Source organism: Odocoileus virginianus, chromosome 29 (genome assembly GCF_023699985.2).
Source record: "Odocoileus virginianus isolate 20LAN1187 ecotype Illinois chromosome 29, Ovbor_1.2, whole genome shotgun sequence".
Lineage (NCBI taxonomy): Eukaryota > Metazoa > Chordata > Mammalia > Artiodactyla > Cervidae > Odocoileus > Odocoileus virginianus.
Window position 1 is genome coordinate 25,014,968 of NC_069702.1, and position 26,173 is coordinate 25,041,140.

Genomic DNA, 26,173 nt, shown 5'->3' on the forward strand with positions numbered 1-26,173 from the left:
GTTGATGACACATACATTGTCACCTCTGAGGCATATATATATCATAAAATGAAGACCCATGAACACACCACCCAAATCAAGAACTAGAACATTAATAGCAATATAACCATGTGCTTCTTCCCTATCCTAATCCCTTGCTTCTTCCAACCCCAAGACAATCACTATTCTGAACTCTGTTTCTTCCCTTGCTTTTTTAAAACCTGTGGTAAAATACACATAACCTAACATTTTACTACCTTAAACACTTTTAAGTGTTCAGCTCAGCAGTATTAAATACATTCATGTTATTGTGCAATCATCACTGCCTTGCTTTTTAAAATCGTGTGTGTGTTCTGCTGCTTAGCTGTGTCTAACTCTTTGCGACTGCAGCCTACTAGGCTCCTCTGGCCATGGGATTCTCCAGGCAAGAATACTGGAGTGATTTGTCATTTGCTCCTCCAGGGGATCTTCCCAACCCAGAGATCGAATCCATGTCTCTTGTATCTCCTGCCTTAGCAGGCAGAGTCTTTACCACTGCACCACCTGGGAAGCCTTTTTAAAATTAGTTTTATTTATACACACACAGTTAAACAAAAATATTATTTACCTTTAGTTTTGCTTAACTTTATCAAAAGGGTAATCTTTCTGTATTTAATCTCAACATTATTTTAGAAAAATTCACCTACATTTTCTACAAACAAGTCTTGCTTGCCTTTTGTTAGTTTCACTCCTAATATTCATGTTAAGAATTTGTTGCTTCTGTAAATTTTTATAAAATAACATTAAACTTATTTTATTTCTGACGGAGAAAGCGTAGTACACTGATCTTATAGCCACCTACGTTGATAAATTCAATCATTTCTAAATTTGAAGGGGTGGTTCCTATGCAAAAAATATTCTATGGAAAATTTTATTTCTTCCTTATCAATACTTCTGGCTTCAATGTTTTTCTTTTAAATTTTTCAGGCTATGGCCTACCGCACAAAGAAGAAAAGTAAAAAATGAGCATCTGTGTCTTGTTTAGTAAATTCATGGTGTATTCTTACGCACTAAAGGTAAGACAGGTTACCTAAGTAAGCACTTTCCTAAGACTAAATGCTGCATGATTCCAGCAGGAGAGGTATGCTATGGCTGGTAAGTGCTGTAGACCAACAGACACATCTGATCACACGAATTACTACATCATCTAGAGAGAGAATACTACCTGCTGCACCTAGGAGATAAGCTGAAACCTGGACAGAGACCTGGCTATATTTTTGAAATGCTGGCCAGTTAAAACTTCATTTAGACTTGTTAAAGTACCTTTTTAATAACCTGTCATCTTTAGAACAATATGAAAGGTATATTTTATAACATATATTTGAAAATGAGAAAACTGAAGCACAGACCTACCTAACAGTTTGTCCAAGTTCACAGAGCAAGTGAGAGACCAAACTATACACTGCTATCTGTAGAGACCCAGACCACCTAATCATCCCATTAAGTGTGAGAAAAGCAAAGCACTGCATGGTTTCAGTATGCATACGAACAGAAGTTATTTATTTGCAGGCTTTCCCAAGCATGCTCATTTTAAGTATATGTCACCAACTTTGCCCTGGCTGTGAATGATGAGACACACTGGTAACTCAAAAGTGTATAACCAGTATTACCAGACACTGTTAGCTAGGAGAATCTTTTGACAACTCAGTCAAAACTTTGAAGGGCAAAGCTTTACCCTCCTCTCCCAGACTTTCCAAGGTGTACGGTAAATCAGCTGACAGGATTTTCAGCCTTTGGAAATCACTGAACTGCTCCTGCTCACTTTTTAGGAAGTTTCTTCTAAGCACGTTAGTTTCTCGGAAAGCATTTTTTTTTTTCCGGGTCTGTAACGAGCCTGTTAGGGCAGACACTTTGTTTTGGCCTGAAGCCACAGTTAATCTTAAACCAACAGCAAATGAAACTGACATCACAGATGTACTTTTTCCCTTAATTCTTTCCTTTAAAAAACTAGACTCACATCAGTGAATACTAAGACAGTGAATATATAAAAAGCCGTGCAAAAATTAAAATATAAAATTTTAAAGTTATTATTTAGATTTTTTTTATTTAGATTTTTATTCACATGATTCATGTAAGGTTGCCAGTGGATGTAACAAGTAATAGTTGGCTTACTATTGTCTCTAAAGTCTGATTTTTTTTTTTTTCCAAGTTCTCCACACTGATCACACTGATAAAGATTTCTCTCCTGAGCAGAGCCCCAATCAAAACAAGCAGAAAACAGTCCTTTGTTTTCATTCTATTTTTACAAGAAAACAACCTGATAACTAATTCAACTTCTCAGGTACTCTGACACTAGGAAAGGGTGAATTGGTTATCAGACTCAATCATTCTGGTCACTGAAGGTCTTCATATAAATGAATAAACTGTCTTTAATTTTCATCTTATGTTCTTGTATATCTGGTTTGCAGAATAACTCTTTAAGAGCATGTTTACCCTGAATGATTAGAAAAAAATGAGAGTTTCCAGACCGGTAAACCTCAGGACCAGATCCTACAGAATCCTAACAAGATATTACCAACCCTACGAGACTGAAGTAAGCTGCCTGATTGGCTGGTTAGCATCTCTCTATACCATTTTTGGTGACGGTTCTCTAATTGTGTATGCTTCCCTTCCTGGCCACTTGTCTAAATACAATCCACACTTTAAGGTTCATCTATTACTGGTCTTAATAAATAGAATCACCCATAACCCCTCCCCATATCATATATTATCTATACCTAACTCATTTGTCATTGATCATACAGTTTTTTTTTAATTGATATTTACTGCTTCATATTTGTGGCCTTTCCAATTAGAATGCAAATCCATCAAGGACAGACACTGTATCTTATCCTAGTATCCCATGAGACTAGCTTGATTACCTTCATAAAGCAAAGAGACAATAATGAAAACAAGTACAATCCTCCTCATTCTTCTGCTTCCAAAACCATCAATGAACACGTTAAGCAATATGCACTGAAAAGACCTGCATTCCTTCATTCATTCAGTACAGAACTGCAGAGAACCTCCAAAGAATAATTTAAAGTTTTAGTGTACCACCTTTTACTGATTTACCCCATTGTCTTAGAAATAAACATTTTGACCTATAGTTAGCTGAGAATACGTGTATTGATTCTATTTATCTGAATCTATGCCAACTTCTGGGGAAATTATAGCTTTCTTAGGTTAAACATGGATTCTAAAGCTAGGAAACAGTAATATTCATGTCTTAATATAGACATGTGATGAGTCAATGGAAATTCTTTTTGAAGATACATAACTCTTATTTGCATCATTGCTTAAAGTCTGGAAAGATGTATACATCTATCCATCCATCCAGTATTTATTAAATACCCTCCATATGTCAGGTAACATGCGAGGTGATAGGTATGAGCTTTGAAAAAGACTGATATAGTCCCTGTTCTTTGAGGGTTTATAACTGAATGAGACAAAACAGACATTAAAAAGTAAACTAAGCAAGTATCAGAGAGTGAGAAGTGCCAGAGAATTAAAATAAGGTCATGGATATTCTAGATTGATAAGAGAGAAGGTACTATTTAGATAAAACCCAAACGTCCAGAAGGAACGACCAATGCAAAGAACAGGGGGGAAAACATTCCAAATGAAGAAAACTGCTAGTATAAAAGACTCTGTGACTGGAGTACAGTGGCTGAGAGGGAAAATGTGAGATGAGGCTGGAGAAATCAGCAGCAACCAGACTATAGAGAACTCAGTAAAACAAGACACAGAACTGGACTTAATTCTCAATGTGACTAAGTTATTGAAAGGTCCTAAGCAGAAGAATGACATGACAACTTACGGTTTGTTTTTTTAATTTTATATTGGAGCGTAGTTGATCAACAATATTGTGTTAGTTCCAGGTATACAGTGATGGGATTCAGTTATACATGTATGTGTGTCTATTCTTTTTCAAATTCTTTTCCTAGTTAAATTATTACAGAATATTGAGGCCTGTTCCCTGTGCTATACTGTAGGTCCTTGTTGATTATCTGGTTTACATACAGTGGCTGGAGACTTCCCTGGTGGTTCAGTGGTTAAGACTTTGCACTCCTACTGCAGGGGGCGCAGGTTCGACATAGAGAGCAGTGTATACATGTCAGTCCTGAACCTCGCATCTATCCCTTTCCCCTGGTAACCATAAGTTCCCATAAGTTTGTTCTCTAAGTCTGTGAGTCTGTTTCTCTCTGGTAAATAAGTTCACTTGCATCTTTTTAAGATTCTGCATATAAGCAATATCATATGATATTTGCCTTTGTCTGATACACTTCACTTAGTATGATTATCTCCAGGTCTATCCATGTTGCAGCAAACAGCATTATTTCACTCTTTTTTTGTGGCTGAGTAATACTCCATTGTTATGTATGTACATCTTCTTTATCCATTCATCTATCAATGGACATTTAAGTTGCTTCCTTGTTTAGGCTATTGTAAACAGTGCTATAGTGAACATTGGGGGTACATGTATCATTCCAAATTAAGAGTTTTCTCCAGATATATGCCCAGGAATGGGACTACTGGATCATATGGTAGTTCTCTTTTTAGTTTTCTAATGAACCTCCATACTGTTCTCCATAGTGGCTATCCCAATTTACATTCCCACCAACCATGTAGGAGGGTTCCCTTCCCTCAACTCTCTCCACCATTTATTGTTTGTAGATTTTTTGATAACGGCCATTCTGACTGGTGTAAGGTGATATCTCACTGTAGTCTTCATTTGCATTTCTCTAATAATTAGCAAAGTTAAACATCTTTTCTTGTGCCTCTTGCCCATTTGCATGTCTTCTTTGGAGAAATTTAGGCCTTCTGCCCATCTGTGGATTGAGTTATTCATTTTGGGGGGATTTTTGGGGGGGGGGCTATTGAGCTACATGAGATGTTTGCATATTTTAGAAATTAATTCTTTGTCAGTTGCTTTGTTTGCTAATATTTTCTCTCATTCTATGGGTTGTCTTTTTATTTCATTTATGGCTTCCTTTGATGTGCTGAAGTTTTTAAGTTTAATTATGTCCCATTTATTTTTTGTTTTTATTTCAATCACTCTAAGAGATGTGTGGAAAAAATATTGCTGTAATTTATGTCAAAGAGTGTTTTGGCTCATGTTTTTCTCTAAGAGTTTTATAGTATCCAGTCTTACATTTAGGTCTCTAAGCCATTTTGAATTTATTTTTGTGTGTGGTGTTAAAGAATGCTCTAATTTCATGTTTTTACATGCAGCTGCCCAGTTTTCCCAACATCATTTGTTTGAAGAGACTGTCTTTTGTCTACTGTATAATCTTGGCTCCTTTACTGCAGATTAACTGATCACAGGTGCGTAAGTTTATTTCTGGGCTTTCTGTCCTGTTCCATAGATCTGTATTTCTGTTTTTTCCTGATGGTTAACATACTGTTTTGATTACTGTACCATTGTAGTATAGTCTGAAGTCAGGGAACCTGATTCCTACAGCTCTGTTTTCCCTTTTCAAGATTGCTTTGGCTATTTGAAATCTTTTGTGTTGGAGCTCAGAACTCTCACTTTTAAGGGAGAACCTCTGCAATATAATTACTCTCTGGCTTGTGGGTTGCATTCCCAGGGCAATGGAATTTGATTTTTATCACAAATCCGCCCTTCTTACTCATCTTGTTATGATTCCATCGTTACACCCTTGTTGTAGAAGATATTTTCTGGCAGGTTCCAGTCTTTTTCATTGATGGTTGTTTTGCAGATAGTTGTGATCTTTAGTGTGCTCATAAAAGGAGGTGAGCTCAGGATCTGTCTACTCCACCATCTTGGCCACTATCCTCCAGAACGGATTTTTAAAAACATGATCTAACTGTACAGTTTTTACAAAGATGTAATTTATATTCAATGACATAAACACATTAAAAGTTAAATAACAGAAAAAGATATTTCATGTTAACAGTAACCAAAAGAGAGCTGAATAGCTGTAGCTACACTTAACAGACCAGACAAAACAGTGTTAGCAGAGGCAAAGAAAGATAATCTGTAATGATTCATTAAGTCACAACAGTTAAACACAAGAATATAAAAAACTTTGGGAGGTGTCTATATTTCTGATGAAAAAAAGTTGAGCAGGCTCATGAATATAGCTGAGGAATTATCTAGCTGAATAAATGACAAGATGCTGAATGATAAAATCTATCGGTAGTATTTTTAAAACCGCAATAAAACTGAGCTCTTAAATAAAATTTACATATTTTAACAGAATTAAAATGCAAATATCAGAACTAGGAAGAAATGTGTCTTTTTCCCCCAGTCACAAAAATCCCAGGATATACAATGTTCAACATATTCTAACACAAATCCAATAGAGTACGATCTGTTTCAGGAAAGGAAACTACCATATAAAATACTATAAGTAAATAAATGTGTATCTATGTGATTGTTTACTGGCTAACATGTGTTTATCTAAATATATGTGTCTAACATACATATACTCTACAGCATTTTTCATTTCAGTATGAGACTCACTGTAAGACAGACCCATCTTAAACCCTAGGTGTTTAATTATTGAGGCACCAAAATAACCTCAATGATGTCTTCAGCTAATGAAGACAGAGAGAACAGAAACCAGAAATCCAAATCAAGGAAAATGTTCTCTCTGGAGAGACAACACCACAAAGTTGTCAGAAAAGGGACCCCAGAACTAATGATTAAGTCAGTATCACAAAGCACTTCAAACAATGCCTGGCATATAAATTAATGTTACGTAATATTTAACTAAAAATCAATTAAATGGGTAATAAATATTTTCTCACTAATAACAGGCCACTAACAGGCATCTCTATCTCAACTCTCCTACTTTGCTATATAGATAGCATCTTATTTGTGAAATTAGATACTAACAAAAATAAAATTATCACCATGTATCTTTTCACTGTTTGATGATGAACTGTCCAGTGCCTCTTCCATCTGTAACGTGAAGACATTTCCCCAAAAATGTTTGGCATTTTCACTCACAGTCCCATTTTTATTCTACACAAACAGCCATGGGAGGGCTCCTCCATGTCACTCTCTCTCACACACCTTTCCCTTATCAGAAGAAGGCCTTTTTGCTGGGTAAAAGTCTTTCCAGTTCTATCAGTCTCTGCCTCACTTCCTTCTCCTTTTGACTTTCCAGTTTCCCCACAGCTAAGTCTACTGACTTACCCACTTGCAAGCTTAGCTCTACCCCAGTCCTAAGAATAGACCAACTCGAGATTCAACAATCCAGAAATTTCTGTATCCCGAAGCAACAACTCACTCACTGTTCTGATGACCGAGTTCCTGCATATGAGGTTCCAAGTTTTACATGTGTTCAGTTTACAAATATGTGTTTTTAGCCTCTATGCCAACTTTTAGGCCAGTACCTGCCAGGTACACTAGTCTAACCCTAGTGTGGAAGCCCTACCTTTCCCTGGACCATCCCTACATTACTGCAGCCAGGATGACTATGAAAAGAGCCCCCAGATATTTTCCTAGGTTCCAAGTATCACCTGCATCTGGATGCCTGCATTTAGAATAGTATTTCATCTTGTATCTCCTGTTGTCAATCACTTGCCAAGAATACAACCAGACTATTTGTCCTTTGAATACTGGTGAATTTCTAACACGTGTTATATAAAAGCATATTACCTACTTCTTACTGATAATGTCTGCTGTGAATAATCAGACAAGCATTACTGAATGCTAAAATAAGAAACCAAGTTTTGACCCTATTTGCCCAGCTGAAATTGAGCTTATTTTAGTTATCAATGCTACCAGCTCTAAGGCTACCACATTTTTCCCTCTGCTTTGCATGTGACATTCTCTTAGAGCTGTACCCATCTTAAATCACTCTGTTTCCATTCTGTTCTCCTAAGGTCTGTCTTTATTTATGCCCCTATTTTAAATTTATTTCCTCAAAAAGCTTTTTTTTTTTTTGCAATAACCCTACTATAGCTACAAATCCTTTTCTTACTCCATTCTGGATCCTATGATGTTTTCATTCAGGGATGGACTGTAATACATGAAACTTGTTTACTAACATACAAGAAATGAGATATCCAAATGCACAGTGTTTAACCTAGAAATAATTATGTTGGAGGTTATTCACTTATTTTAGTGATGTTATGAATAATCAGAGCAGTTCTAGAATTCCTTGAAACTTGCCAGTTCCATGTCTTTGACCTCCAGAAGACCAAACCTATTACTTGGTACTATTTGATCAAATACTCTGATATTTGATCAAATACTGCAGTGCTTGGTGAAATTATTGTTTCCAAAAATTAAATTTACCTTCAAAGGAGGGGAGATTGCTATTACTGAGGAATTTTTTAAAATTGCCAAGCCTCTAAAAGCATTACCAAAATTTAAAATGTTGAGAGAAAAGCATCATAGTTAAAATAAATGCATGACAACCTAATACAATTATCTAACCTTTAAAATTACTCTTCCACATATAAAATAATTTCCTAACTTCTTACAGGATTACTATAGAAATAAAATGAGAACATATATGACATCGCTGAAACCCATTAAAGTGTAAACCCATAAAAAGTGTAAAAAGTGGATAAATGTAAGATTTCCTATTTATGCCTTACTGATGCAAATTTAAATGGATTTGAAACAAATATTAAGGCTTATTCATTTTAAAACTGTATTTAGGACTCTGATTTAAGTTGACATTTTTATTTTGCAGGAAGTGCAAGAATATAAGTTCCTTTTTAAAAAGTAATTCTACTTGCAATAAAGTTACGTTTTTCAAGAAACCATTAATGTTTTAGAAAGTGAAACCTAACTCACCCTTATTGAAACAAAGGCGGGAGAGGGAAATTCCGTACCTCAGAAGCCACAATAAATATAAACAATATCTTCGATTCTGCAACATGGGACTTCCCCAAGCAACTGACTGCAGGTTTTGCCGAGTCAACTGTAATGTCATCCAATCAGAGTTAGAGAGGGAAAGTGCCTTTGCAAATAAATACTGCATCTGAGATCGATGTTTTCTGAGACACTCCTCAACTGTTCAGGCAGTCTGAGCCTACGGCAGAAGTACCTTCAGTTGCAGCACCATGAACAAAAGTGGTTTTCTTATTTTCTGCCTTATCCTTCTGACTCTGAGTCAAGGTAAGGAACATCAAGGGATACTTAATTTATAAGAACAGAAATAGGACTAGGGTATAGATTTTATAAGTACAGAAATAATGTATTTGCAAAAGTTTTACAGTCTGCCTAAAAATGAAGGGTAAATGGACAGAGATTGCTTCGGATCAGAGCTTATTATCAGAGAAGCAAGTGGAATAAAAGAGAGGAGGAGGAAGGTGTGAGTGGAAAAGAAAGAGGGATATACAGAGAAAATATGAGGGAAGGAAGAGAAAGAGGAAGAGACAGGTATTTCCTTAGTTAAGTGTAATTAACTATATGACTGGGGCTCAATGCATCTTACAATCAACGAGTTACAATTGCATTCTTTCAGGGAGTCAACTAATTAAATCAAACAGAGCTGTATGATCACAGATTGACCATGTGATTACACATGGAGGCAGAGGTTCTGCTAAGTACTACCCAACCCACATTAAGTGCCCAAAATGAAAACTGTGCTAATTCCTCTGCTACACCTGTTTCTTTTCCTGCAGGCATACCTCTCTCTAGGAACACACGCTGTACCTGCATCAACATCAGTAACGGACCTGTTAATCCAAGGTCCTTAGAAAAACTTGAAGTGATTCCTGCAAGTCAGTCCTGCCCACGTGTCGAGATTATGTGAGTAAAACCTAATGATCATCTCCCTGGCTGTAATCAAACATTAAATATGTGATGATGATTCCAAAAATCAGTAAAGGGTTTATGATGATCCTAAGACTTCCATAGAGCAAAGAGAAACATCTAAAGTGAAACCTAAATGCCTGACTTTAAAACTATATATTCCATCTGTTTTATTGGCCCAACATTGTTTTAAATAATTTCACTCTTTTTCACTCCTACAGAGCCACAATGAAAAAGAATGGGGAGAAAAGATGTCTGAATCCAGAATCAAAGACCATCAAGAATTTACTTAAAGCAATTAACAAACAAAGGTAAGTTTGCTATTGCTTTCAGAAGAACAGCTTTTTAAGAAATGTCGATCTTGCGAAGTTAGAAATATTTGCATTGGGCTTTCCGGTGGAATTCTTGGCTTAAAACGGTGTTACCACCATACTTCCACTACCTTCATCTGCTTCTATACTTCAGGTATCATCTTTTGTGGTATCAAAAGTTACCCTAATTACCTGTCTGGAAGTGTCATTAGTCCACTTCAACCTTGAAGCAGAGCTATAACAATGCAAGCAAAAATGCCAAATTTCCCATAAGCTTTTCCTGGCCTTAAAAAAAAAGCATCCTCTGTAACCCACAATGATTGTGTAGGAGCAGGAAAGCTCACCACACTTCATCTAAGGACTTAGGATTACCTATGAACTATGTTCCTAGCAGAATTAAGACTGGACTCAGAGTCTCTTACACCCTCTTTCTCTTCTTACAGGACTGAAAGATCTCCTCGAACACAGAGAGAGGGATAATCACTGCACTACTGATACGGATGGGCCAGAGAGAAGCTACCTCTACAATTGTTTCCCTATGTACAGTATATGTCAGGCCCTAATTGTCCGCAGACTTCAGTTCTCCTAAAAGGTGACCACGCCAGTCACCAAATCAGCTGCTGCTACTCCTGCAGGGGAGAGGGGGGCTCATCACCCTGAGCTGTTCAGTAGTAACCCTGCCCTGGCACTACAACTGTAAGCTACACTGAGGCGCTACGTTCTCAGTCAATGTGCTAAGTCCAAGCCTTGCTACTGACAGTTTCCTCCCCTTTTCAATCTTTCTAGGTTATTAAGGGATCTTTCCAGCTCTGGGTTTATTAGAGACCTTAGGATCTCAAATAACTAAGAGATATTCAAAGTAATAATACAATCTGCTTTTTAAAGAAAGATCTTTACTCCATGGGCTTCTATTTTACTCCATGGCCATCCCTCCAAGGGGCCCATATTCTTTCAGGTGTTATGTACATAGTTCCAAATATACAGAAGCAGCCAGAAATATCTAGAAATGTAGGTGAAAATAGCAGTATTTAGTCAAAAACTATACAAAGCAGTATTCTTAAAGATATATGTTTTTATATGATTTTTAGTGTTCATGGAATAACTTGTATACAACTATTAATTTGTGCAGTTATTGCAATGGAATAAATTTTATACATGTTCTGCATGCTATGTAAGACAAATATGCTAAATGCTTTCCAAAATAAAAGTAATGTTCTCTCCTAGAAATATTAAGAAAGATTATTTAATTGTTTAGAGGCCAAAAACATAATAAATAATTATAGCTAAGATGAAGTGTCTGCTGGATCATTTGACTGGGACATTTATTTCATAAAAAGCATACGCTGGAGAATCCACAGCCAAAGAAGCAAGGGTGGGTGGAGGGCAAATTAGTTTGAGGATTACCACATTCCTTCCAACTATAGTCTCTAAAGGCCCATCATACAGGATTCTTCCAGGGCTTATGTGGCAAAGCAGAGCTTGGCCTGAGCTTCAGATCCTTAAGAGTCAACTTTCTATGAGACATTTGCAACCTGATAACAACTCCAAAATATCTTAAATTAATTCCTCTTCCCCCTGCACCCAGATCTATTTCTCCTCCTCTATTTTACAACCTAGATGAACAGCAGCAGCATCCATTCAGCTCCCAAAATCAGAATTTTCTGAGTACTTCTACACTCCTTCTCCTTCACCTCCCATATCCAATCAGTCACTAAGAAGGTATCTGCAAAGCATTTAGTTGGCAAATTACTACTTTCTTAAAAGGAAAGTATAGACAACTAGCTGAAAAACAGGAAACAAATGAACAGGAATTCCAGAAAGGAAACAAGCATAACCCCTTAATATATGAAAAGATGCTCAATTTCATTAGTAATCAGGGACACATACATTCAAATCATTATGGTATACCATTTCATGCCACCAGATTAGACAAAAACATTATGTTGGATAATGTCAAGTATCAGGAAGGTATCTAGAGTAATGAGACACCTCCACTTTTGATGAAAGAGAAAACAGCTATGACTACCCTGAAAACCAGCTTGGTATTATTTCATACAATTTAACATGTGCACACTCTATGCTCTAGCAATTCAAGTACTTTGTAGACACCACAGATAAATTCTTATATAGGATATACAGAGAGAATGTTACAGTAACACTGTTTACAATAGTAAAACTCTGTATATAAAGCCACATGTTCATAAATAGAATGGATAAGTAAATAGAGTATTTTAATTCAACGGAATATTATACAGTGTGAAAATAAATAAAGTACTAATAAATAAATAAAATAAATAAAGTATCAACATGGATGAATTTCAAAAACAATCTTGCACAAAAGATTAGCTTGCCACAGAAAAGTGTATGCAGCATGGTTCCATTTACTATATAAAGTTTTAGAATAGGGAAAGTAAACACTGACAAAGACTCTTGAACACACAGGTTTGAACTATGTGGATCCACTTACATCAAAAATTTTTTCAATGCGTACTATAGTACTACATGATTTGCAGTTGGTTAAATCCCCAGATGTGGAACCACATATACGGAGGTGGTGGTGGTGGTGGTTTAGTTGCTAAGTTGTGTCTGACTCTTGCAACCCCATGCCAGGCTGCTCTGTCCATGGGATTCTCCAGGAAAGAATACAGGAGTGAGCTGCCATTTCCTTCCCCAACAGATATGAAGAGTCAACTATAAAGTTACACATAGATTTTTGACTAGGTGGAGGGAGGGTCTGTGCCCCAATTCCTATGTTGCGCAAGAGTCAGCTGAGATTCATATACGATGAAAACAAAAACAAAGGAACAATCTTCATAAAGTTCAGGATGGTGATTATTTCAGGAGGTGAGAAGGAAATGAAACCAGGGAATAGCACATAAGGGGCTTCTGCACAATAGTAAAGTTCTATGTTTTCACCTAAATAATGGGTACAGGAGAATTTGTTCTTTAATCTGTACCTACACATTTTAATTTTTAAACACATGCTCTATTTTACACTTAAAAAGGCAAAACAAACTAGCAAAGAAACAACTTCAGAATATTACCAACTCTGAGATGTCTTCACAAACATCAAGCAACTTCACATAGCAAAAATGACAGAATAAGAGCGCTATCACTGGGGATGTGATGTACAGCATAATGACTGTAGTTAATAATGCCGTATTACATATGTGAAAGTTATGCAAGAGAATAAATTGTAAAAATTCTCATCACAAGGAAAAAAAACTAACCATGTGACAGATGCTAACTAGACTTATTGTGATGACATGATGATCATTTCACAATACATACAAATACTGAACCATTAGGTCCTAAACCTGAAACTAATAGTATCAGTTCAGTATGTCAACTGTACCCCAATGGAGGAAACTGAAAAGACAGATGAAAACCTAACGCAGAGAGAGAAAGCACGAACACTGACGCCACATCTTAGGGCCCTTACCGTGAAACCTTAAGGGGATCACAGCAAAACTGAAGTGGCAGAATTTCTCCTTCCTGCCCTCTCATTTGCTCCTTCTTCCTGACCCCATGAATTTATACAAAAGATCACCTATTTTATTCTTAACCAACTGCCAGCTACTTTTCAAGAGAGCTTTAAACTGTTCTCTGTTCAAAGGCAGGGCCTTCATTTAACAAACATTTATCCCTATTATACACCCAGGTTAAAGGAAATTACCACACTGTGAGTTTATAATTTACTATTAATGACAGAAACAAACGTAAATAAATATGAACTGAAAAAACTCCAAATGCACAAAGAAAATAGAGAAAATCAGGGAAGCCTTTCCCGGGAGAGTGATGGCAATCTGAAAGGCACGTATATATCTGATAGGGAGAAAAATAAAAGTGAACTCCAGTAAAGGAAAGAGCATGTACAAAAACACAGGTGTGAAACAGCCTAGTGTATCCAGTCTGGAAGAATGGAAGTTTAAACGGGTATTGTGAGAAATGATTTTGAGAAGACAGACAGGAATTAGATCAGGAAAAATTCTTTCTATTCTAAGTATGCCATTATCATTACATATTTATAAACTATATACATATTATAAAACATACATGACAAAATGTACAAGACTGCTAGACTATGTCGCAGCGACAAAGCTCTCAAAATATTAAAGATGCACCACAATAAAGATTTATTTCTTGCTCACAACAAGCTCCATGCAGGGGGCAGGGCCTCTACACCAACTCAAGAACAGTCTCCCTCCATCTCAGCTGAGGGTCGCCATGACAGGAAGAGAGGGGCAAAGTGGCATCTTGGCTCTTAAATGCTATATAGTCTACACCGCCTTGTCCAGAAAAAGGGACTGCTTTACTTAATTGCCACAAGGGATATAAATTTGGAAGGGAATATGTACTTGCCTCTTACACAAATAGAAAAAAATTTAATGAGATTTTTAAAAATTATAAGCCAGAAAACAAGGCTCATGCAGAAATCTAGTTCAGGAAGAGAAATCTAAGATATTTTAAAAAATAAAAGTCTCTGTTCTTAGGGAAGTTAAGAGGTGAAAAAGAACGTCTTTTCTAAGCAGAAAGTTGATGTAAGTAAAATTTGATGTACACAGTGAACAAAATGGACGTATCTACTGTATTACAGTCATGTTGTAAATCTCAGGAGGAGAACCTCTTTTTTTGGCTGGGGGAGGGAATATATGGCCTACAACACCCAATATGTTGCAACCTGATTTAAGAACACTGGCTTCCTATAAAGAAAGGGAAATGGGAAAGGGAAAAGTAATTGTAATTTTGTCTCAATTTTCTTTGTCAAACCATACTTGGTTAATTCATGTCCCATATCTAGACCTTGATAACTGAATAACACTGTTCTCCCTCCATTCAGAGACTGGCTGAGAACCTCAATAAAGCAGTAAGAAAACAATATTTAGTTAGTAATTAAAGCTTGTATGGGCCTCTGTTTTCTCAAATAAAAGAGAAATAGAAATCCTCCATAAATGTAGCTAACACAAAAAACTATCAATAGCTAATTAAAATACTATTTCTACATTACTTTGCTGACAAAAGTCTGTCTCGTCAAAGCTACGGTTTTTCCAGTAATAATGAATGTGAGAGTTGGACCATAAAGAAAACTGAACGCTGAAGAATTGATGCTTTTGAACTGTGGTGTTGGAGAAGACTCTTGAGAGTCCTATGAACTGTAAGAAGATCAAACCAGTCAATCCTAAAAGAAATCAGTCCTGACTATTCACTGGAATGACTGATGTTGAAGCTCCAATACCATAGTCACCTGATGCAAAGAACTGACTCCTTCGAAAAGACCCTGATGCTGGGAAAGATTGAAAGCAGGAGGAGAAGGGGACAACAGAGGATGAGATGGTTGGATGGCATCACTGACTCCGATGGACATGAGTTTGAGCAAGCTCCAGGAGATGGTGAAGAACAGGGAAGCCTGGTGTGCTGCAGTCCATGGGGTCACAAAGAGTCAGGCACAACTGAGTGACTGAACAACATGATAGGATTATATATGATTTTTTAAATTTTATTTTCCAAGTTTCCTATAAGAACATTTTTACTGTTTTTTTTCTTAATTATAATAGAAGGGAAAAAGTTAAGCAATTTCCAAAGACACTGAATTTTAAGTGTCGGTCTTAAAGGACTAAGATTTATGTTCTCAGGGACCTTTATGAAACTAATCATCTCTGAAAAAAGATCTAAACTGAGAACAGAGTCATCCAGATACCAGAACTTCTTTCTCCATGATAGACTAAAACTTAATGCCTCGTGTTAAAAATCACTGACCTATTAGTGTATGTATTTTGGATCACCATATAATAATGTATAGTGATCCAAATGTATTTGTTATCAGTCTCTTTGCTTAACCTCTTGCCTGCTACAGGTTATTCACTATACAAGTCATTCCAATATTTATAAAACATAATTATATTTTCCCCCTGGTTTCATCCTTCCAATATCATTCCACCACACTTGACATGAAATCCAAAATTCATCATAGTCTGTAAGGCTCTGCATAACTCTCCTACCTCATTCCTACCACTTCCCACCTCTACCTTTCTACTTTAGCCATACCAGCCTCCTATTACTTCTCAAATACAGCAAACATATTCCCATCACTTCTACAGCATTCCACAAGTATTCCACAACAACACTGGAGTGGGTTGCCATGCCCTCCTCCAGGGGATCTTCCCAACCCACAGATCAAACCCAGGTCTCCTGCACTGCAGGCAGATTCTTTACCACTAGCGCCACCTGGGAAGCCCCAAATAGAGGAGTATCCTTGGGCGGGACACTCTTAAACCTTAAGAAAAGTAAACTTGGAAATAAAGAGAAGCTTATTAGTTTTGTTAAATCATCACAGGCACAGAAGGCATGACAACCTTCTCCCATTACAATATCCACTATGTGTACTGGCAAACTGTTTACTAAACTATGAGAGGCCCCTACTGGAAATCAAGGTTAGGTTTTAAGCAGGAGCTTCCATGACTTTCAAAAACAAATGTGCTTTAAAACTAAATTTAATGCTGTAACAGCACCAAAAGCTGTTAAGAGTAGGGGAAATCCATGCTCCTCACAGGGTTTCATTCTGAGAGACACTTATTTCAAAATCAAAAGTAACTTGTCTTATTCTCACTTGTGATAGAGACAAGCATATTGTTTACATATTATGCAACATTTTCCCAGTTCATTCAAATTGAATTAGAGCCAGAATATGGCCATCTCATTTCCTAGGCTCAGATGCAAGAGAGAAACTCCCTTACTTTTAGTTACTACAGAATAGGAAAAGAGGACAAAAGGAGAAATTGAAAAAAGTTTAACATCAATCTCATCTTAAGGCGAGTTAGAGTGTCTGTCCAACTCCATCAAGGCTCAACGATCTCCTAAAATTATAAGCAAAACATACAAATGCACACATATAGGTAGCCTTTACCAGACTGTCAGAGAGCTCAACAACCTCCAAATGGCTAAAAACCATGACTCTGTACTAATTCTTTTGAGACCTTGAACAGACCATTTCAGTTTGCAGAAAATTCACTTCAGGCCACAGGGACATCAATATACACACTTCAATCTGGGTAATCTTACATGCAAATGACTCTGGACATATTTGGCTAGTCTGGGGATTTAGAAACCTGAGCTGACTTAAAGATCTGGCCCTAAAGGAGATATTAATAGTCATTATTTCCAAGGTATTTCTAGAATTTCAAGACTATCTCAACTATTTTATTAACCATAATACCACCTCTTTTTAAAACTTCTAGAACCACTGAGGGCACAAACTTGCTCTGTCAGAAATTAAAGACATCCTTTAGATTACTATATGAGACTAAAGTGATTCCTGGCATATTCTCAACTCAAATTCAACTTAGTACATATTAATTGTGCACCTACTATCTTCAAGATCCAATGAGGCAAACAAAGACAACATGGTATCTGACCTTAAATTTTTTATACTCCAGTGGGAAAAAAGCACATATATAAACCAAATATCACCAGCAATCAAAGGTAGGAAACACTAATGTTTAGGTAACTGGTATTGTGAGTAACGCTGATCAAAAAAAGAAATTTATTCTGTTGGAAGTGATAAACATTTTAGATACAGTTAGAAGAAATACCCTGTGTTAAATTCAAAGGAACATGTAAGTATCACTAAAACACTACAGGGATACAAATTAATTTTCCTCAAGATAAAAGAATGCTTATATCCTTATAACCACATGAGATATAAAGAGATCAAAGTCATATTTTGACTTAACGGAATAAGGGTAAAATTGAGACTAAATCATGAATGTGCCATTCTAAATTGTGCAGGTAACTGGACTTCCCATCTTGTTAATTTTGTTTTATTAAGAAAAGCCCACACAGTAACAAAGTCAACCATAAAGAGAGGCAGAACAACATGTAGTCTAGCTTGGTTTTTGTTTAGTCGCTAAGTCATGTCAGACTCATTAGTGACTCCCTGGACAGTAGCCTGTCAGGCTCCTCTTTCCATGGAATTCTGGAGTGGGTTGCCAGGCAAGAATACTGGAGTGGGTTGCCATTTCCTTCTTCAGGGGATCTTCCTGACTAAGGGATCAAACCCACATCTCCTGCAATGACAGGTGGATTCTTTACCACTCAGCCACCTGGGAAGCCTAGCCAGATCCACCTTAATAGCGGTACCTGGAAGGCGTCTGGGAAGCTTCTGTACAATGAGCAAAGAAAGTCTTGTTAAAAGGGAAACTGAGGCACACACATTGATATTTTTCAAAAGTTTATTTGAGGAAACATTAATTCAAATCAAGCAGCGCCAAACCAAAGCTGGTTAGAAACACTCCACTGACAGGAGCTAGGGCTGAGGTTTTATCGAGAAGATGCAGAAGCAAAGGAAGGAAATTATTCGACTGACTACAGCTTAAATAGCTGCCTTACTTGGGAAAGCCTAGTTGATTGGTTTTCATTTTTTCAGATTCAGGTGCACTGACTCTGGTTTTAGTTTGCTTGTGTAGGCTACCAAGGCACTAAATCCACCTCAATCGAATGGTTTCCTTGTTTAATTACCTTAACGATTCATTTTAAAAAATCTGATTACAGTCATAAGGAATTATAGTAAGTACATACGTTATTGAATTTAGATCATGCAGATCAATTATACCTCTTGATGACTAACAGGTACAAAAAAATGCAATGCATGTGGATCTACACTGTCTCACTCTAGCTGATACGCATTATCACGCAGAAGGAATACTAATGGGCGCAGGATAATACAGTCAACATAATAAATTCTAAACTAAGTTTAAGAGCTACTGAGGAAAAGGAAAGACGAACTAGGGCTCTGGTGTACTCAGGGAAGATTTGACAAAGAAAACGGAATTCTAAGTGAAATTCTTATTGAGGGGCTTGCTGAAGTTTAGCTGGCCAAGAAGCAAGAATCACAGCATTAGCACTGTAGACAGACACCATTCATATACACACAAGGACCTCTGAAAATAGCTCACCATACTTTGGGACTAAGTAAAACAATTACTTAGCTTGCAGGAAAAGAATGGATTGAGATGGAAAATAAAATCCCAAGTCAAAGACCATCATTTTCTGAAGTATCTCATCTGTGTTTTAGAACATAAAAACAGAACCTAACTAAATTGGAATTACACATTTTGGTAGAAACAGAATTATGAGTAATAACACGATGCATTACACCTAATTAAATCACTCAAAAATTCACCTAACACAAAATTGTGAAGTAACTATACTTCAATAAAAAAATTCACAATTAAAGTAACAAATGAATTTTCACAAATTACACATCAGTAACCACAAAGCCTGACTAACAAATACCACAAAAACCAGAGGAGAAAGACAGGCAAGATATAGTCACAATGGGAGAAATATATCTGAATCTTGGAATGAGTAGCAAATATAGTTTGAAGCATCCAATTTTGTAATTTGGAAAACAGTAACATTATTTTTGTAATAAAAACTACAAAAAAATTAAGTTTATACAATCCTCTTGGCTTGCTGTAGGAATTCTCAGAAGATAGGATAAGAAAGTTTTCAGAGTAAGCCTTAGTATAAATGCCATATATTAACATTTGCTTGCTACAAACATAACAGGCATTTTTTGTTTCAACAGAAGCATATGTTTTATTTTAAAATCAAGTTTGAAATTTTGGGTACTATAGTACAAAACAAAAGGTGCTCTTAGTTCCCAAAAGCTAACTTTTGTCACATCTGCTACTTCCTCTATTTCAAGACTTCCAGATCCTCTTGATTCTGCAAGATGTAAACCAAGAACATTTTCAAAATTATACCATTTAGATTCCGACTTGAGGTACCAACAAGTGATGGAATCAAAAGGGATGATTTTAGGTTATAGGCACTGACATGCAAAAGAGATAAAATATTCACTTATTCCCATATAAATTTAGTATATACTGCAAAGGATACAATCTAATCTCATTTTGAGAAAAGAAATCCAAAAGTAATATCTGGAATTCAACTTTAATTCAGATCTCTAAGGTAACTTCCTGAAATTCGTTTTGAATAAAATTTACCCTAACATACATGAGCAGACTTTGTGTGTCATTCTACTTGTCCTGACCTACATTTATAAAGCCATGTCAGGTCACTGGTTGACCACAACACAAGTAAACAAATTTCAGTGACCACACATAACAAAGAATATCCACTTTGCAAAAATACTTGGTAAAGAAACAAATGGATGGTTTCAGTCATCAAGTGAGAGAATTAGATTTCCAGAGTTCCTACTATACTCAGAATGTCTAGTTTTCAACAACAAGAAAGGCATACAAAGAAACACAAAAGTACAGCCCTTTCAGAAAGGAAGAGCTGACGAAACCCAGACATTCATGGGACTTACTAGACAAAGATGTTAAATCAACCATCTTAAAATATGCTCAAAGAGCTAAAGGAAATCATGTACAAAGAACAAAAGGAAACTGGGAAAAATGCTGTGTGAAGAAAACGAGTGTATCAATAAAGACAGAAATGACAGAAAGGAGCCAAATACAAATTCTGTAGCTGAAAAGTAAAAAACTGAAATGAAAAATTCACTAGAGGGGTTTACCAGTATTTTGAGCCAACAGAAGAAAGAATCAGCAAATTTGAAAATAAGTCAATTGAAATTACTGCATCTGAGGAGCAAGGAAAAAAAAAAAAGAATGGAAAAAAGTGAACAGAGCCTAAGGGACCTATGGAATACCATAAAATAAAGTAATATAATGCAAGCCCCAGAAGGAGAAAAGAGAAAGGGATAGAAAGAATATTCACAGAAATAATGACCAAAAATTTCCCAAGTCTAGCGGAACACACGAGTCTACACCCAAGAAGTTCAGTGAACTTCAAGCAGGATAAACTGAAAGAGAGAGATAATAATCAAATCCTCACCAACGAGAGACAGAGAATCTTGAAAGCACTGAGAGAGAAGTGATTCATCATATACAAAGGATCATTAATAAGATTAATAGTCAATTTCTCATCAAAAGCCATGGAGACGAGAAGGCTGAGAGGTGACATATTTTAAATTCTGAAAGAAAAAATATTCTGTCAATCAAAAATTCTAAATCTGGCAAAACTATCTTTTAAGAATGAAGGAGAAACAAAAGCATTTCCAGATAACAGAAACTAAGGGAGTTCACTGCCATTAGACTTGCCTTACAAGAAATGCTAAAGGAGTCCTTCAGACTAAAGAGAAAGGACACTAGACAATAAGCTGAAACTATGAAAAAATAGAGAGCACTAGCAAAAGTAATTACATAGTGAAGAACAAAGAGGAGGAAGAAAGTGGAGTCACCACCACCTAAACTATATTGCTGGAGAGGCAAGCCACATGGAGGAGTCTTCAGGAGCCATTTAACAGCTGGGACTATATTGCTGAAGAAAGAAGTTACATGGATAAGACCTGCGATGCCATTTTGGACATCCAGTCCAGTAAAGCCTTCTTATGACTCTAGCCCCAGTTGCTGCTCGCAAGAGAAAAATCACTAACAAACTTCAGTGGAAAGTTAGGTATTAATTTAGAGATAAGTAACTTAAATTCACACTTTATTTCAGGCAATAATTCATAGTTTGAAATAATTAATTATGGACAATCTCTATTTTATAGAAATAAAAGTATTATAATAATGAAAATCCTCTAAATCATTAAAAGCAAAAAAACTAAGAAGAAAACACTGAGCCTGATGAAATGAAATATATATGAGGATGGAGGGTCAATGAAACTCTCATTCACTCACTAACAGTGGAAGCATAAATTGGTATAACTTCTTAAATTGAATCTATACACACTCTACGAACCAGCAATTCCACTCTCAATGATACACTCAAGAGAAATGCATATACGTGTGGACCAAAAGATGCACACAAGAACACTCATAACACCAAATGGGAAACAATCAAAATGTCCATCAACTGGATGTATACACCACTGTAAGTCATACAACAGAATATTATAAGAAAAATTAAAATGAACAAACAACTCCTCCACACATAACATGGATGAATCTCAAAAATATAATCCTTAGAGAAAGAAATAAGACACTAAATAAAACATATTGTATAAAGACATTTATATAGTTCAAAAATAGACAAAACTCATCTAAGATACAAGTTACCTTTGGGAAAGTGGGGAAGGGTACTGTCATGCCACTGACGCTTGGTTAAAATTCACTGAGCCATACTGGTACACTCTTCTATATGTATACATGTTCCTCCAGTATATATGTTGTATTATGCAGCCAGAGCTGTCCTAACAAAAGATCACACACTGAACAGCTTAAGCAACAGAAATTTATTTTCTCACAATTCTGGATACTGGAAGTCCAAGCCCAAGGAGTCAGCAGGGTTGGTTTCTTCTGAAATCTCTCTCCATGGCTTGCTGATAGCCATCTCCTCCCTGCATCTTCACGTGGTCTTCTCTGTACCTCTCTGCATCCTAATCTCTTCTAATAAGGACACCAATCATAATGGTTTAGGAACCATCCTAATGATCCCATTTTAAATTAATTATCTCTTTAAAGATCCTATCTCTAAATAAAGTCACATTCTGAGGTATTGGCAGTTAGAACTTCAACATATGAAGTTTGCGGGACACAATTCAGCTCATATAACATGACATACTTTGAAAAAATTATGCAAGAAATGAAGGCAACAAAATATAAAAAGCAAGTATTTTAACTGAAAATGGATTAGATCTTCCTATTCAATGTCTGTAAAGAAATGACATATACTTATAATGTCAATATCCTGACTCCACTTGACAAGTGTTCCTCACAAGGTAGATGATGCAGAGATTAAGCCAATACAAACTAAAACGTCAGTAAGTTAAAAAAAACAAAACAAAACGGAAATAAGCTCTGTTTCATACATTAACAAAAGTAAAAGGAAAATGACAAGGGAATTGGGAAACTGGTACATCTACACACTGATGAAGGTATTACAAAATCAGTCCAGTCTTACTGTCAAATTGTTTCAAAAGATATAAAAATGTTTTTAATCTTTGTGTCTAAGCTTCTAAAGAAGGAAAAATATCCCAAGAAAGTAAAATCTCTGAAAAAAATAAGAGTACTCCTACTATATCTTCTTCTACTTCACTGACTACGCTAGAGTCTTTGACTGTGTGGATCACAACAAACTGGAAAATTCTTCAAGAGATGGGACTACCAGACCACTTTACCTGCCTCCTGAGAAATCTGTATGCAGGTCAACAAACAACAGTCAGAACCGGACATGGCATAACACTGGTTCCAAATTGGGAAAGAAGTATGTCAAGGCTGTATATTGTCACCCTGCTTATTTAACTTACATGCAGAGTGTATCATGCAAAATGTTGGGTTGGATGAAGCACAAGCTGGAATCAAGATTGCCGAGAGAAATATCAATAACCTCAGATATGCAGATGACACCACCCTTATGGCAGAAAGCAAAGAGGAATTGAACAGCCTCTTGCTGAAGGTGAAAGAAGAGTGAAAAAGCTGGCTTAAAACTCAACACTCAGAAAACTAAGATCATGGCATCCGGTCCCATCACTTTATGGCAAATAGACGGGGAAACAATGGAAAGAGTGACAGACTTTATTTTCCTGGGCTCCAAAATCACTGCAGATGGTGACTGCAGCCATGAAATTAAAAGACACTTGCTCCTTGGAAGAAAAGCTATAACCAACCTAGACAGCATATTAAAAAGCAGAGACATTACTTTGCCGACAAAGGTCTATACAGTCAAAGCTATGGTCTTTCCACTAGCCATGTATGGATGTGAGAGTTGGACCATAAAGAAAGCTGAGTGCTGAAGAATTGATGCCTTTGAACTGTGGTGTTGGAGAAGACTCTTGAGAGTTCCCTGGACAGCAAGGAGATCAAACCAGTCAACCCCAAAGGAACTCAGTCCTGGATATTCATTGGAAGGACTGATGCTGAAATTCCAATAGTTTGGCCACCTTATGCAAAGAACTAACTCACTGGAAAAGAACCTAATGCTGGGAAAGACTGAAGGCAGGAGGAGAAGGGGATGACAGAGAATGAGATGGTTGGATGGCATCACCAACTCAATGGACATGAGTCTGAGCAAGCTCCAGGAGTTGGTGATCAACAGGGAAGCCTGGCGTGCTGCAGTCCATGAGGTCGCAAAGAGTTGGACGTGACTGAACTGAATACAAAAACAATAGAAACAGCTCAGTCCAGCACGGAGAATAAACAGACAACAAATAAGGAAGCATTTTAAAGCATATAAACTACATAGATACTGGGAAATACTTACGTAAAATAAATGATATTGTTTAGTGACAAGAGTCAGATGTAGACATAGGTGTATGTGCATGTGTTTGTGAATGTTCTCATGTCACTTCCCTGGGTAAAATCCTTCAACTCATCCTCACCACAAGGATTTACAAGGGCCTTCATCCTCTGGATCCTGCTACATTTCTAGACTCACTGCTCATCACTCCCCTGTTAGCACTCTACCCTTCACCCTTATCAAAGTTCTTGGAAGTTTTTCCAGTTTCTAAAACTTAGCATACTTTTTCATGCCTCCCACCTTCTCTGAGTACCTAATTCCAACCAAAGCTCTCTTCCAGACCTAATTTAAACAGTTGTGATGTGAAGCCATGAGCCAAAGTTGTGACCTTCTCTGCACTTCCAATAACTTGTGTACAATCCTTTATCATACCACTTCTACAGTAATTGCTAGTTTACATGCTGCTTTCTTTCACTAAACTGAGTTCTTTGAGGGCAGAGATTATTGTTCATATTTGTGTCCTAGAATAATCATAATAAAAGCTTGATAAAATAAACGATGAACAGCAAACGAAGGGTTTCCAAGAACACGGATTGTTTTTCTCTTCTGAAGTTACTTAGATAAGCAATCTTAATGTAAATCACTTTAAAGAAATATGGTTATTTTAAACAAAAATATTTTCTTCCTTTTCAGGATAACTTTTTTTCAACTCAGGCAGCAGCTTCAACCACTGTGGTTATGTTTTAGCAGACTATAAGCTTACTTGCCAAAAGTCATAGAGCAAAAATGTTACGTTACTGCCAGCATTCATCTGCAGCTGTCCTTTAAATGATGCACTTACATTCCATCTCAGGACAGTTTATTCTCATATTTAATCCAGTCTGTAAACTTTAGATAAAACGTATAAACCAGGAGGCCAGATATTAAGAGGTAAAGGAAGTACGTGTTCCTTTCTGTTAACCTGAGAATGCAGACAGGACTTGAATCCCACCCCAGCCCCAGCGACTATGATGTGCTTGCAGGCATACTACAATATTTTAGAAGGAATGACTCCCTGCATAGGGAGGAAAGAAGGAAAAATCAGAATGCTAAGTAGGGGCTGCAGAGACTTTCAAGAAATAAACTCTTTTCAAGTAAGCATCCTTTAATCTAAAAGCTGCAGAAAGGAGGGGAAGTCCACACTGAGAAAAATTCAAAAAGGCCTGGGGAGTTTCACTATGAGAGAAACTTGCTTCTCCTTTCAAAGCAAAAGGGAAGACTCAGATTTTCACTCCGGACGGTCACGCTGGGCATATAATTAAACAGACCGCAGTGACCCCATAACCAAACAGACGGAAGCAGGAGGCGGTCTCACATGTGAAGACAAAATCCTGCTCTGCTAGGGAGGGTGATACAGCACTTGGTTCCCCCTGGGACAGGAACTGGAGGTTTTTTCCGACTCAAAGGAGGTTAAAACTCTATCCAAAGGGAAACTGGGAATTATCTATCGGTTTCGAAGGCTTTGAAAATCCTTGGCTCCCTTCCCAAGGCTGTGAGAACTGCCAGCAAGGTCCTCTTCTGGGTTTCTGTTTCTCCTAAATACCCCATCGAGCCATAAACGCCGCTTCGCTGGGGTTTTTCAGTCAGAAACATGTTTTCTTTCCAAATTTTCAGGACAATTTCCCACAGGAGGCCTGGGAAACAAGGGAGGTACGGGCATACTCTGAGGGCGGCGAGTCCAGCCCTCAGGCCAAACATGGTAAAGCCCCGGAGAAAGTTCACCACCTCCGGATTAAAAAAAAAAAAAATATGACGGGGCGGCCTCGAGTGACTCCTCACTGACCCCAACGCCCCCTCCTCTTATTCAGAAGTCTTCTGCCCCAGTCACCAAGGCCCAAGGCCGAACGACCCTCCTAGGCTTCCGCCCCGTGACCAG

At 37.0% G+C, this 26,173-nt stretch overlaps 2 protein-coding genes across 14 annotated transcripts in view; one reads left to right on the forward strand and one right to left on the reverse strand.

The window, feature by feature from the left end:
* ART3 (ADP-ribosyltransferase 3 (inactive)) overlaps positions 1-26,173 on the reverse strand; it is a 139,001-nt gene that overhangs the window by 92,420 nt on the left and 20,408 nt on the right. Inside the window, exon 1 of one of the 13 annotated variants that reach the window (XM_020894651.2) lies at positions 8,780-8,872. The exons of 11 other annotated variants lie outside the window; for them this stretch is intronic. The gene's annotated coding sequence lies outside the window, so the exon portion shown is untranslated. Of the gene's footprint in view, positions 1-8,779; positions 8,873-26,173 lie in introns of those variants that run through there. One more of the 13 variants, XM_070458291.1, reaches the window with a different exon arrangement.
* CXCL10 (C-X-C motif chemokine ligand 10) lies at positions 8,976-11,340 on the forward strand. Its single transcript, XM_020894655.2, has 4 exons — positions 8,976-9,103; positions 9,613-9,739; positions 9,964-10,053; positions 10,497-11,340. The coding sequence occupies exons 1-4, from the start codon at positions 9,049-9,051 to the stop codon at positions 10,531-10,533; spliced, it is 309 nt and encodes a 102-aa protein (XP_020750314.2). The 5' UTR covers positions 8,976-9,048; the 3' UTR covers positions 10,534-11,340.